Source organism: Nicotiana attenuata, unplaced genomic scaffold (genome assembly GCF_001879085.1).
Source record: "Nicotiana attenuata strain UT unplaced genomic scaffold, NIATTr2, whole genome shotgun sequence".
Lineage (NCBI taxonomy): Eukaryota > Viridiplantae > Streptophyta > Magnoliopsida > Solanales > Solanaceae > Nicotiana > Nicotiana attenuata.
Window position 1 is genome coordinate 13,955 of NW_017675521.1, and position 14,849 is coordinate 28,803.

General features: G+C 37.9%; 2 protein-coding genes across 2 annotated transcripts; one reads left to right on the forward strand and one right to left on the reverse strand.

The window, feature by feature from the left end:
• The first annotated feature begins 5,306 nt into the window (after positions 1-5,306).
• On the forward strand, positions 5,307-5,852 carry LOC109220161. Its single transcript, XM_019384624.1, has 2 exons — positions 5,307-5,576; positions 5,634-5,852. Exons 1-2 carry the CDS (start codon positions 5,307-5,309, stop codon positions 5,850-5,852), a joined length of 489 nt encoding a protein of 162 aa, XP_019240169.1.
• Positions 5,853-12,224: 6,372 nt separating this feature from the next.
• On the reverse strand, positions 12,225-12,914 carry LOC109220162 (uncharacterized mitochondrial protein AtMg00810-like). The gene has a single exon (XM_019384625.1). It carries the CDS (start codon positions 12,912-12,914, stop codon positions 12,225-12,227), a length of 690 nt encoding a protein of 229 aa, XP_019240170.1.
• Positions 12,915-14,849: the final 1,935 nt, after the last annotated feature.

A 14,849-nucleotide genomic window follows, 5' to 3' on the forward strand; every position in this document is an offset into this window, starting at 1 on the left:
GGGGGGGGGGGGGGGTTAATTTGGACTTCTTTAATATATAAAATAAAAATAAATGATATTATCTGATGTGTTTGCGCAATTGAGCAACAAGCATTGATAAAGTGTTTATTAATATTTATTATATTGAGTTCAGGCATTAAAATGGGACTTCCTAAAGTTTATTTACTGGTATAAAAAAACTGGTGCAAGTTCAAGCGGCTGCGAGGTCTTTTTGCCTATTTAGAACAAATAACTAAGAAATAGTTACACACACACACACACACACACACACACACACACACACACATATATATATATATATATATATATATATATATATATATATATATATATATATATATATATATATATATTGAGTGAGAGAGAGAGAGAGAAAGTGGTTGAGAACAGTTAATATATATATTGAGAGAGAGAGAAAGAGAGAAAGTGGTTGAGAAAAGTTAATATGTAACGACCCGATCGGTATTTTTGAGCATTTACGCTCCTTTCAACTATTTGAAGTATTGAGTATCTTCGTATAATGTATTACGACTTGTGTGAAACGTCGGTCTTGATTTTCAGGTGTTTCGGAATTAGTTCGGAAGAATGAATTTCATGTTTGAACCTTTAAGTTGGAAGATTTGACCAAGTATGACTTTTTAGTATTTAGCCTCGGAACGAAGTTTTGATGGTTCCGTTAGGTCCTGATGGTGACTTTGGACTCGGGCGTATGCCCGGAAGGTTTCGGTGCTAATTGGCGAAAGTTGGAAATTTGAAGGTTTGGGATGTTCATAAGTTTGACCGGAAGTTGACTTTGAAGATATCGGGTTCGGATTGTGGCTCCGGAAATTTCAATAGGTCTGCTATGTCATTTATGACTTGTGTGCAAAATTTGAGGTCAATCGGACTTGATTTTATATGTTTCGGCATCGAATGTAGAAGTCAAAATTTCTTAACTTTCATTAGGCTTGAATTTGGATGCGATTCGCAGTGTTAGCGTAGTTTGATGTGAATTGAGGCCTCGACTAAATTCATATCGTGTTTTAGGACCTGTTGGTATATTTGGTTGAGGTTTCGGGAGCCTCGAGTGAGTTTCGGGGTGGTTTCGAACCATTTCTAGGACATTTCTAATTGCTGATTTTTGGCTACAGCAATGTGCATCGCGATCACGGACATTGGGTCGCGTTCGCAAAGAGAAAAATAGGAAAAGGGGGCAAGTGAATCGCGTTTGCGGAGACAGGTTCGCGTTCGCGAAGAAGAAATTTCTGCTGCATAGGCCTGACTTTGGAAGCTTATATCTTGCAATCTATAAGGAATTTGGATATGATCCAAAAATTAAAGTTATAGCCCTTGATGTCTAGTTTTCAGAAAATCAAACCAATATCACTTGGAGTTTTGTACAAAAAGTTATGACCATTATACTAGAGGTTGTCTCGAAAAGTTGGGCAAACTTGTTGTAAATTGTTCATCGCGATCGCGAGGGAATGTTCACGATCGCGAAGGGTAAAAATTGAGCTGGAATTTTTTTTGAATCACGATCGCAAAGTGGGATCGCGATCTCGGATTGAAGCGATTTTTGAGGCGATTTTCACCATATGGATTGTGGTAAGTGTTCTCTACTAAGTTTTGATTAAATTGCATAAATATATTGTTGTTTTTATCATCAAATTATTGTTTTGGGTCGAAAATGGTAGAAATTTTCTACACTTTAAATTGAGGATTTAGAGGTCGAGTTGTGATAGGAATTTGGTATGTTTGGTTTGGTTAGACTCGTGGTTGAATGGGTGTTCGGATTTTGTAACTTTTGTCAGATTTCGAGGCGTGGGACCCACTGTTGACTTTTCGCTGACTTTGGAGTTGTAATTTTAAATTCGACCTTTATTATTTGAAATTGTTTCCTTAGACATTATTTGATGTATTTGATTTGCTTTTGGCTAGTTTCGAGCCATTCAGAGGATGATTTGAGCGGGAAAACGCTTCTAGTGTATCGAATTGACTTGGTTGAGGTAAGTATTTTGCCTAACTTTATTGAGAAAAATTTTCCTACTAATTGTCATTGTTTTCTACATGCAGGGGTGATACATATATGAGGTGACGAGTGTATGTATGTGCCAGGGTTAATCTTGTTCGGACGTAAATTATACGATTAATTGTGCCTTGAAGAGTTATGTGATATTCTTGTTTCATGTCTTCCTTGACTTCTAGATTACTATGAATAGAAAATTAAATGCTAGAAACCATGATTTAGCTATTATAACTTGAGTAAAACTTGACGGACTTTTGTGAAATTATTGATGTGCTAAATCCGGTCGTTATTATAATTAATTACAAATATGACGCTACGACCGTTATTCTTGAGATATTGAATTCTATACTTGAGTTTAATATCATTTTGAGACTTGTTGAAATACTTGAATAATAAAGTAATTGAAGTTTATTGAATTGTTATTGGCTTGAAAGCCGTGGTTGATGTTCAATTGGAACATTCGCTTAAACACTCTCCTTGATGTTATTTATGCTTCCTACCTTGCTTGTTAATGATATACATTTGCTTGGGTTCGAAACCCCAAATTATATGTTATGCGATTGGTATTGAGGTGACGCACATGCCAAGTGACGGGCGTGCGCCGCGAGAATTGTGACCTGGGTGATTCCATGGCACCGTTTAGTTACTCTATCTTGTTGATATTCGTGCTTTCATCGTGTGATAAAGTAATTGAGCTGTAAATCATGATAGATATTATGTTTAGGCTTTATGTTGGTATTGTTGGGACCCTTAGTGGTCGTTTCTTGCTGTCATCTTATTATTTTCATTAATATTCCGTACTCAATCATGTTCATGCATTTTTATATCATATCTCAATCTCAGTTATTTTTTGATTCATCATATCATTATTCCGGGTTTGTTTTCATGATATTGTGAGCCCGTGGGTGAGACTGGAGAGATTGATGACTGAGTGAGACCGAGAGTCTGGTTATGAGTGACAGTTATGGGATCGGGCTGCATGCCGTAGCGGTTATATTGATGATTATGGTAGCACTTGGGCTGTAGGAGCCCCACCAGAGTCTGTAACACACCCCCAGTGAGCGCGAATTATATTATTAAGGTATGGATTTTCCTGGATATGGATTTGTCTGAAGTACTTGATACCTGGAGATGGATTTCTCCACAGGGTTGGATTGCCCTTTTTCCTCGGTACTGGGTGACTTATAGTCAGTGTTGTATATGTTTCGGGATGGATTTCCCTGGGCTGGATGGCCATATACAGTACCGAGTGGTTGAGCACTTGAGAGTGGGAGCACATGGTGCGTTTCATACAGTCTGTGAATTGGCATGTAGAGATAGCTGAGTTGTATACCTTACACTGTTCAGATCTGTATTTACTTTATTGCCTTGAGCTGTTATTGAAAGCATGCCTACGTTTATGCACATTTATTTCTGTTATATCTGTTGCGGTTGAGTTCATCACTACCTTTCAGTACAAAGTTTGGACTTGTTACTTACTGAGTTGGTATACTCACGTTACTCCATGCACCTCGTGTGCAGATCCAGGCGATACCGGTCGCAGCGGCGGTTGCTGATTGAGGTTCCAAAGTTTGTAGACTATCGAGTTAACTGCATGGCGTTTGCGGGCCTTGACGCTCCTTCTTTATCTTTTGTAGTATTTTCAGTTTATTTCTCTAGACACTGTAGTGGACTGTATTCTGATCTAGACGCTCATGTACTCAATGACACCCCGGTTTTGGGCGGGATTGCATCGTATATTGAGGTTTCTTATGTTTCAAACAATTTTCTTTAAATGTTATATGCTTCTGTTAATGTTTTCAAACTTATTGTTGTTGTGTTGGGTTTGTTGAGTTGAAGTTGGCCTAGTTCCACGATAGGCGCCATCACGACGATTGATTTTGGGTCGTGACACTTGTACTCATACTACACTTCTGCACCTTGCGTACAGATTTTAGATGTTGATATTGATGTGTATAGCGAGAGCTGGCAGCGAAGATGTATCTGTGATCTGGTTACAACTGCCTCTTGTCCTTGATAGCTTTGGAATTTTACTCTGTTCACGTTTATTTCAACAGATAATGTATTTTATTTAATGCCAGTTTTGTAAATTCTAAATCTTAGAAGCTCGTGATTTGTACTACCAGTCCTTGGAAAAAGTAAAAAGGTTCAGTTATTTTATCATTTATTTTCCTCGATAAATCTCATTAAATTGGATTATTGTTAATTGACTTACCTAACAGGTTGGGTTAGGTGCAATCACTACTAGTTAGATTTTGTATCGTGACATAATAACACCAAAGATTCTTTTAATTTAAAATAGAATATGAATGAAATAGTGATCATTGTTTTACCATTTAAAATAGAATATCAATGAAATAGTGATCATTCATATTCTCCACTTTTTTTTAGCTTTTATTGTATAACTCAAATACAAAAATTTAACATAATATTTATATGATTTTTAAAAAGTTTATATTAATTGAGTTAGATACACGCGCAACACGCGTAACCTAAGACTAGTATATAAAGATGATTCAAAATTTAATTACATACACTACTTTTACTTAATTATTTAGTATTTCAAATTTATTGGTCCAATTAATTCAGATTCGTGCCAAATAAACATTAAACTTGTATCCAAATTTATTACTACAAAGGTTTTGGTGCCGACGTGATAATAGACAAACAGGCTAGCTGTTGGAGCCCAATCTTTACTTGAAGCCCAGCATGCTCCAGCCCAAGATACCAAGGCAGGCCCATCTTGAAGACCTAGAATACATTTTAACATGTAGTAGTATTTATCTTTGTATGTTTAACCATCTTTGTAACATGTAGCCTTTTATTTTCAGTTAGTGTATAAACAGATAGTTTAGGCTAATAGATTAACAGAGAACTCAATTCATATAGGACCGACTTCTGTTCAATAAAAGGTTCTCCTTTTTCTCTCTCTCTTCGAAGTTAGGGTTCTTTGTCAATTTTGATCTCAGATTGCTTCTATTCCTTGATTGTAACATGGTATCAGAGCGAGGTTTGTGCTCGCCGTGACCTCCGCTATCGTCCGATGCTACTCTTCACAACTGACTTTTGAGTTTTCGTCTTCTGGCGTGATGTTTCGCGATTGTTTCTAGTGAGATTTTCCTGTTTCAATTCCAGTGATTTGTTGATGTTTCCAGTGGATGTGTGTTGTGATTATTGAAGATATTTGCTTCTTCGACTGATTGAAGAAGACCGGTACTCTTCTCTATTTTCTGGATTCGTAATTGTTTCCGTAGATTTGGTGCCCTAATTTTTAGAGAATTTCAATTTCGTATTTTTCATAATGGTGAATACTGAGACTACATCTTCTACTTCTACTGGTTCTATTTCAACATCTGTTGAACCTTCTCACCCGTTGTATCTCTATCCGACTGATAACCCTGGTACGATCATTGTTGCTGATAGATTTAATGGGATGGGTTATGGAAGTTGGAGACGAGGGATGTTAATTGGCTTATCTTGTAAGAATAAACTGGGAATAATAAACGGGACAATTACCAAACCTACTGCAACTTCGCCACTGTTTGAGGCGTGGTGTCGATGTAACGATATGGTGATTGCGTGGATTCTGAATAGCTTAGAAGCTAAAATTAGAGAAAGCGTTATGTAGACTGAATCGGCTGCTAAGTTGTGGAATGACATAGAGAAACGTTATGGTCAACCTAATGGATCCAAGGTCTATCAAATTCGTAAGGCCTTGTCTTCCATTTCTCAAGGAAATTCAAATGTTGCTTCTTACTTCTCTAGGATAAAGAAACTGTGGGATGAATTAGCTTACTCGATTACATATCCTGATTGTGTGTGTGGTTGCAAGGAAGCTTTTAAATAATTGGAAGAGGATCAGAAACTTCACCAGTTTTTAATGGGACTTAATGACACTTATACCACGATTCGGAGAAATATTTTGACGATGAAGCCCCTACCAGACATTGACACTGCCTACTCCGTGTTGCTCAATGATGAAAGTCAATGTGAGGCTCAGCTTTCAGCTCCTTCATTCTCTGCTGAATCTACCTCATTCTCTGCTGGTGTGCAAAGGCCATATGCAGGACCATCTCCTGCTGGAGTGCAAAAGACTTATTCTCAGAAGGTTAACTTTGATACTAAGAAGACTAATATGGTGTGCAGATATTGCAAAAAAAACCGGGTCATACTATTGAAAAGTGCTACAAGTTGATTGGATATCCTAATAATCCTCAACCTAATAAATTCAGAAAAACTACGGCTTATGTGCATGTTTCAGAGTCTCAGAACATGGGCCAAGCAGAGAACTTTGTTGCTGACAATCGAGTTGAACAGCCTGAGTCCAAGAGTCATGGTTTCACAAAGGAACAATACGAACATTTGCTAAATCTGTTTCAACAGACCAAGGTGACTACACAGGATAACACTGTTGCTGGATCTTCTAATTTTGCAGGTTTGTTTCACTGTCTTGATGTTAGAAATTGTTGTGTCTTTGCTTGCAATTTGTCTAATTAGATGGTGATCCTTGGATAATAGACTCTGGTGCAACTAATCATATGACACCTCAGAAATCTCTGTTAATCAATCTTAAACCTTTAACCATTCCTTACTTGGTAATTCTTCCTAATGGTTACAGAGTCAAAGTGACATGTTCAGGCTCTCTTCCTTTGTTTAATGGTCTAGTTTTACAAAATGTTTTACTTGTGCCCCCCCTTCAAATACAATTTGATTTCCTTGCATCAACTTTTATTGCAACTCTGTTGTAATGCTCTTTTCTCTCCCTATGATTGTGTTTTACAGGGCCCTTCTCTGAAGAGACCACTGGTTCTTGGTAAAATCTCTAATGGACTGTACATATTCCAGAGTGACTCTCCTTCATCATCTTACATTCGTGCTCTTTAAACTGGTGATGCTAGTTCTAATGTTCCTGTTAATTCTGGTTGTGTTCCATCTGTTTCTTCTTCCATACACACTGTAAATACTATTGAAGCAAATAAAACTATTACCAGTTGTGTGCATCCTGTTTCTCCTGCTTTTGATTTTGATATATTTTGGCACCTTAGCTTGGTCACATGCCTTTTCATAAAATGAAATCTCTTTCATACATTAAAGACAAACTATCTAAGAAACAGTCCTTTATTTGTGATGTTTGTCCCATGGCTAGGCAGCAAAGACTTTCTTTCCTGACAGCTCCGTTAAATCTACCACCCCTTTTCAACTTGTACATGTAGATTTGTGGGGACCCTACCATACTCAAAGTTACAATGGATTTAGATATTTTTTAACCATAGTAGATGATTTTTCCAGGTCTACTTGGACTCATTTGCTTTCCGCCAAATCCAATGCTTTTGCTCTATTGAAGTCATTCATATTCTTTGTGCATAACCAATTCAATTCTTCTGTCAAAACACTTCGATCTGATAATGCATTTGAACTAGGTTCAAGTGCTGAAGTTGTTTCTTTCTTTTCATCTCAGGGTATTATACACCAAACTTCCTGTCCACATACTCCTCAACAAAATGGAGTAGTGGAGAGGAAGCATAAACATTTGCTAAAAACTGCTAGGTCTTTATTATTTCAATCTAATCTACCCCTTAAATACTGGGGAGAATGCATTCTTACTGCCACTTACCTCATTAATCGCTTTCCTTCTCCCTTGTTACAACACAAAACACCTTACGAACTACTGTTTGGATCACCTCATGCATATGCTCACCTTAAAGTTTTTGGGTGTTTGTGTTTTGCTGCTGTACCCAAGCCTTATAGGGACAAATTTAAATCAAGGACTATTTCTTGTGTGTTTCTTGGCTATAGCATGACAAAGAAGGCATATAAATTGTTAAACCTAACGAGGCATAATGTTTTCTTTTCCAGGGATGTTATATTTCATGAGTCTATTTTTCCATATTCTTCTTCTGTTCCTTATTTTTTCCCTCCTGATGTTTCCCCTCCTCCTGCTGCTACTGATGTATTTTCCTCCACTCCTCCCCCTCCTCCTTTTCCTACCTCTGATTCTTCCCCAGCTGCCTCTGTACTTGCTCCTTTATCTTCACACTCTCCAGAGTTTACTACTTCTCCTGTTCCTTTACGAAGATCTTCCAGGCCCTAAAATCTTTCCACTTATCTTAAAGATTATGTTTGCACTAATGCTTCTGTCTCCAAGGATCCTAAGACTACTTTTGACAATTGTTTGCTTGAGCCACATTTTTATCATCAAGCTGTGGTTCACCCTGCTTGGCAGGATGCCATGTTGAAAGAATTTCAAGCTTTAGAAGCAAATAACACCTGGACCATCATGCCTTTGCCTCCTGGTAAAAAGGCCATCTCCTCTAAATGGGTATATAAAATTAAACAACGGGCAGATGGTAGTATAGAGAGGCATAAAGCTAGACTTGTTATAAGGGGAGACACTCAATAAGAGGGAATAGACTTTAATGAAACTTTTTCTCCAGTTGTCAAACTTACCACCATTAGGTGTCTGTTAAGTGTTGCTGTTAAAAGGAATTGGGCTATTTTTCAGTTAGACGTTAATAATGCATTTTTGCATGGTGACTTGGATGAGGAGGTTTACATGAAAGTACCTCTTGGACTGGAAGTGATTGCTTCTGATCCTTCTGTAAATCTAGTTTGCAAGCTTAATAAGTCCCTCTATGGCCTTCGCCAAGCCTCAAGACAGTGGTATGCAAAGCTGTCCACTGCTCTTCTTTCCAAAGGATATGTTTCCAGTAAGAATGACTATTCTCTTTTCACTAAATTGTCTGGCTCTTCTCTTACCATTTTGGTTGTATATGTAGATGATATTTTGTTAACTGGAGATGATTTGAGTGAAATTACTGCTCTAAAGCAATTTTTGGATGCTCAATTTCGGATTAAAGATTTGGGAGAGGCCCATTTTTTCTTGGGGCTGCAGATTGTTAAACACCCTCAGGGACTGCTTGTTACTCAACAAAAATTTCTCTTGGACCTTCTTTCTGAATTTAATTGTCTTCATGTGAGTCCTGTGGTTTCTCCTTTGGATGCTCATGTTAAGTTGTCTGCTGATTTTGGGGATCCCCTTCCTGATCCGTCCTTGTATCGAAAGTTGATTGGGAAGTTGAATTTTCTTCAACACACTAGGCCTGATATCTCCTATAGTGTACAACACCTCAGTCAATTTATGTCACAACCCTGAATTCCCCATTTTGAAGTTGGTTTACATGTGTTGAGATATTTGGTAGGCACTCCTGATTTGGGTTTGTTGTTCAATAATTCTTCCTCCTTTGCTTTGCTTGGGTTTTGTGATTCCGATTGAGGAAGTTGCTCTACATCTCGAAAGTCTGTGAGTGGTTTTTTTATTACAATTGAGAGGTTGCCCTGTCTCTTGGAAATCTAAAAAGCAGGCTACCATTGCTCTTTCTTCCGCTGAAGCCGAATATAGAGCTTTAAGACAACTGGTAGCAGAAATTGTTTGGGTTGTTCGCCTACTTAGGGAGTTTGGGGTTGCTTCTTTGTGTCCCTTTCCAGTGTTCCGTGACAATCACTCTGCCATTCACATTGCCCGCAATCCTATCTTCCATGAACGTACCAAACATATCGAGATAGATTGTCATTTTGTGCGTGAAAAGCTCCAATCTGGGCTCATCACCTTGCATGCTATTCCTACTAGTTCGCAGTTGGCTGATATTTTTACTAAGGCTTTACCAGGTGCTCACCATTGTACGTTCCTTTCCAAGCTTGGACTGGTGGCCCATTCCAGCTAGCAGGGGGGTGTTGGAGCCCAATCTTTACCTGAAGCCCAGCATGCTCCAGCCCAAGATACCAAGGCAGGCCCATCTTGAAGACCTGGAATACATTTTAACATGTAATAGTATTTATCTTTGTATGTTTAACCATCTTTGTAACATGTAGCCTTTTATTTTCAGTTAGTGTATAATAGATAGTTTAGGCTAATAGATTAACAGAGAACTCAATTCATATAGGACCGACTTCTGTTCAATAAAAGGTTCTCCTTTTTCTCTCTCTTCGAAGTTAGGGTTCTTTGTCAATTTTGATCTCAGATTGCTTCGGTTCCTTGATTGTAACACTAGCTGCCCGTACTACTGCGGCACAGATTTGCCGGTTACGTGTATATTGCGAAATGAACCCACTTAACGAAAGTCAGCATTAAATATCATATACTTGTTGTCACAAGAGTACAATATACTATACATCAACCCATTTATATGTTGGAGTATGTATACTGCTTAAACAACTATATGCATGCATCTAATGTTATGTATTATTTATGTTTTTTTACTTCTTTGAGCATTTAAGATATGATTTTTACGCTATAACTTGAACGTTTTTGTGGTTAGAGGAATGTATCTTTGAATTTATGAAGATTTGATCTCCAACTCTTGATGTCAATGTGAATTTAACTAAGATCAAAACACAAGTAACACTTACTAATTATTAAAAAGACAGTTCGATTCACAAAGTATCCAGCATTTACGAAGGGTCCGGGGAAGGCTGCATGCACTCCAAGAAATGTGATGTAGACAGTCCACCCCTGATGCAAGCATTAGAGGCTGCTTCTATGGCTTAAACCCGTGATCTATAGATCACACAGAAATAACTTTATCAATTATTATGGATTGAAAACTTTATACTTTCGTTTTTAGTTGTTGAAACTTTTAATTTAGCTGTTAGAAAACATATGTAGTTCCACTATGATTTTGATAGTCGAGCAGAATATATTGAAGTTGGATTAGGAAAGAACAATCAGTTGCGGACAAAGTAAGTCCTACTAATTCATAGTTGTCCCATGACTTAATGCACGACTTACGAGGTAGCCAACAAAGATTCAGATTCTCAGAGTCGGCTGAGTCACCAATGGATAAGCCTGCGTCCAAAACAAGAACCTCACCAGTCACCACACACGTGTTTTACCATATTGCTAGCATTTCAGACGACCATAGTCAATTATATGACATGGCAAATTTTAGATTATGGCTCATTCTCAATTAAGTCCAAATATCATCAAAGATTGTAATGGATGAATATGATTTTTCTATCGAATTTCCATTGATGGACTAGTGGACTCGTTGGACTCTTCTATCTAAGCTTGAGCCTCAGCCCCTAACCTTTCTCTTTTTTAAAATACTTATTTTTATAATCAGGTAAGCTTTGAAGCTGGCTGCTCTGCTATACTATACTAGTTGTAGGGAAGGGGGATCAAAGAAAGGTAGCTTGCTTCTCTCCTGGACGGATGGCGACTTATGTAGTGGTCGGCCTTCCTACCAGGATGCCTGGGTCGTTTAGTACATAGGATAAGGATAATAATTTTAGACAAGGACGAATGAATTTCGTGGCCTAAGGTAAAATTATATTAAGAGACCCTTAAATTTATTTTATAAAATATTTATACTAACTACAAAATTTAGTTTCTAAACAATAAATTAATCATATAAGAAAAAATAAGTGAATTTCAAAAACAAAACAAAAAAAGAGAGAAGAGCACAAAAAATAAAATAGTGGACTATCGGATGTTGAGGTCCACAAATTTTTATTTGGCTATCATCACAAACAAGAAAAAGAAATAAACGTACATAACGTAATAGCTTTAGTTTTGAGCATTAATGGTGTCAAAAATATTTACTCCTTATGATCAATGCTAAAATCTGCTCTTACACTTAGCAGATTTGTAGCAGCTCTACACTGCTCTAATGGCAGAAGCTTCTAGAGCACAGAAATGAAGAAGAAGCAGGAATTGCAAAATGATTTTCTTCTATACTTTCTCTAAAGATACAGGGTAGTATTTATACAAGTAAATATCTAACTATCATTAATTTATGACCTGGACATGAGTTGGCATTATTAACCGACTAACTAACCCACTAACTACCATAATTACCACTAACTAACTTGAGCTCTACCACTAACTAACTTAAGCTCACAAAATTCCCCCTCAAGCTGAAGGGTGCAATATATTCAGCACATCAAGCTTGCTAAGAAGATGAACATGTGAAGCTTGAGAGAGGCTCTTGGTGAGTAAATCAGCTTGTTGGTCCTTGGAATGGACATAAGACAGTCTTGACCACCCCTGCCTTAATCTTATCACGAATGAAATGACAATCGATCTCAATATGTTTTGTTCATTCGTGAAAAATAGGATTAGCAGCCAATTGTATAGCAGATTTGTTGTCACATTGCACTAGAACAAGAAGCTTGATGGGAACTCCCATCTCTTGAAACAGCCCAAGCAACCATGTGACTTCGGCTACAACTGAAACCATGCTACGAAATTCAGCTTCAGCTGAACTTCTGGAGAATGTTTGTTGCTTCTTTGACTTCCATGAAATGAGAGAATCGCCAAATTTACCACATAGCCTGTTAGTGATCTCCAAGTATTAGGGCAAGCTGCCCAATCAGAATCACACAAATATTGTAACTCTGATGCAGGACCAGATCTCAGCCAAATACCTTGGCCTGGAGCATTCTTCAGATATCTAACTCTAAGAGCAGCCTCCCTGTGGGACTTCTTAGGGTGCTGCATGAACTGGCTCAAGGTGTGAATAGCATAGCTAATATCAGGTCTTGTTGTAGTCACATACATCAAACGACCAATCAATCTTTGATATGCACTAAAATCTTCTAAAGGTGAGTCACCTATAGAACCTTCTCCCTGATCATATGCAATTGTAGTTAACTTGATGTTGGTCTCCAAAGGAATGATTGCTGGCTTGGCACCACTGAGTCCCATTTCAGAAATGAGTTCTAGGACATACTTTCTTTGATTCAAAACTACCCCCGTGTTTGACCCTAATATTTCAATGCCCAAGAAGTATCTGAGCTCATCTAAGTCCTTTAGCTTGAATTGCTGGTGGAGTATTTCCTTTGCCTCAGTAATCAGTTGTTCATTGCTGCCTGTGATGAGCAAATCATCCACATACACCAGGATGACCACCATGCCTTATGGTTTCTTTTATGTGAATAAGGAGTAATCGTGATTGCTTTGTATGAATCCTGCTGCTGCCAGTGCATCAGACAACTTAATGTTCCACTGTTTTGATGCCTGCTTGAGTCCATACAAGGACTTAAGCAATTTGCAAACCTTCTACTCCCCCTTCCTCCTAAAACCTTCAAGCATATCCATGTAAACTTCTTCATGAAGATCACCTTACAAAAAGGCATTGTAAACATCCATCTGGTATAAATTCCAACCTTTAGAAACAGTCAAGGCTATGACTGACCTTACTGTTACCATCTTCACTACAGGAGAAAAAGTATCATGATAATCTAGACCCTCTTGTTGGCTATAGCCTTTTGCAACTAATCGAGCCTTGAACCTCTCAATGTCCTCATTTGCTTGGTACTTGATCTTGTAGACCCATTTGGATCCTACAATGTGTTTCCCTGATGGTAAGTCTACAACTTACCAAATTTTATTATCCTCTAAAGCTTTGATTTCCTGTCTCATTGCTTCAATCCATCAAGCACCCTTGACAGCTTGTTTGAAAAACCTGGGCTCAACCAATGTGGAAAACTTTGCCAAATAACTTTGGTACTTTGGTGTGACCTTGTCATAGGATATGTAGTTGGTGATGGGATACTTACTGGTTCCCTTCTGTGTTGTGACATAATCTTTTAGCCAAATAGGGTTGTGTGGAGGTCCTGGAGGATTTTCTCAGCGGAATATGTGAAGCATCAGTGGTCATGTCTTGATTAAGAACATGAGGTTCATCTTTTTGTATGACTGGAGTTATACTTTCAGATGATGAGCTTTCCTGCAACGCATTGTCTCTCTCTGCATTCTCTTCACCTGCATTGCCAGTTGTAAGTACAACTAAACCTTGATCTACATCTGAATCTTGACCTAAGTCTTGTGAGTTATCTGCAACTCCTATAGATGGCACTCTAACATCAAGTATGCCAAAATCCAAGTGGTCAACATGAGGATTGTGACTGATGGAAATCTCATGCTGTTTTGCAAAAGGGAATAGAGACTCCTTGAATACCACATCCTTACTCACAAATATTTGATTGGTAGCCAGTTCTAATAAGATGTAACCTTTCTGTATCTCTAAATATCCCATCAAGACTGATGCCTTTGCTCTTGCAACAAACTTATCTCCTTTGGGAACAACTAAAGCAAAACACAAGCATCATATCACTCTCAGGTGAGTTAAGATGGAGGTCTTGCATATATCATCTCATAAAGACTTTTTCCTTTAATAGCTGATGAGGGCAACATGTTCATCAGATATACTACAGTAGTTACACTTATTCCCCAATATCTATTAGGCATTTTTGATTGAAACCTTAGTGCGCTTGCAACTTCTAAGATGTGCATGTGTTTTCTCTCCACAACTCCATTTTGTTGTGGAGTGCGAACACAGCTGCTTTGTTGTAATATTTCAAAACCTTATAACAGATCATTGTACTGTGAGCTGAAGAACTCTGTGCCGTTTTTTGATCTCAACACTTTCACTATAACTCCAAACTGGTTTCTTACCATTAACAGGAAGTTTTTAATTGCAACAATTGTTTCATATTTGAGTTGCAGTAAATGAATCCAAGTGAACCTACTGAAGTCATCCACAACAGTAAGGAAAAATACTTCTTGTCATAGGTAGGTGTTTTATAAGGGCCCCATAGATCCATATGATCAAGATCAAAAGGAGATACTGCCCTAGAAACACTAGTAGGAAACAACAATCTAGTTTGTTTAGCTAAGAGACATACAGGGCAATTATTCAGAAGATTATTATTTACAATGCTTCCTAACCAATTCATATTTTTCATAGCAGAAGCTGAAGGATGGCCAAGCCTTTGATGCCATAATCTGCAGTCCGCATTCACTGCGATTGCTGCTGCTACATTACAACCTCTACTGTTATTATTA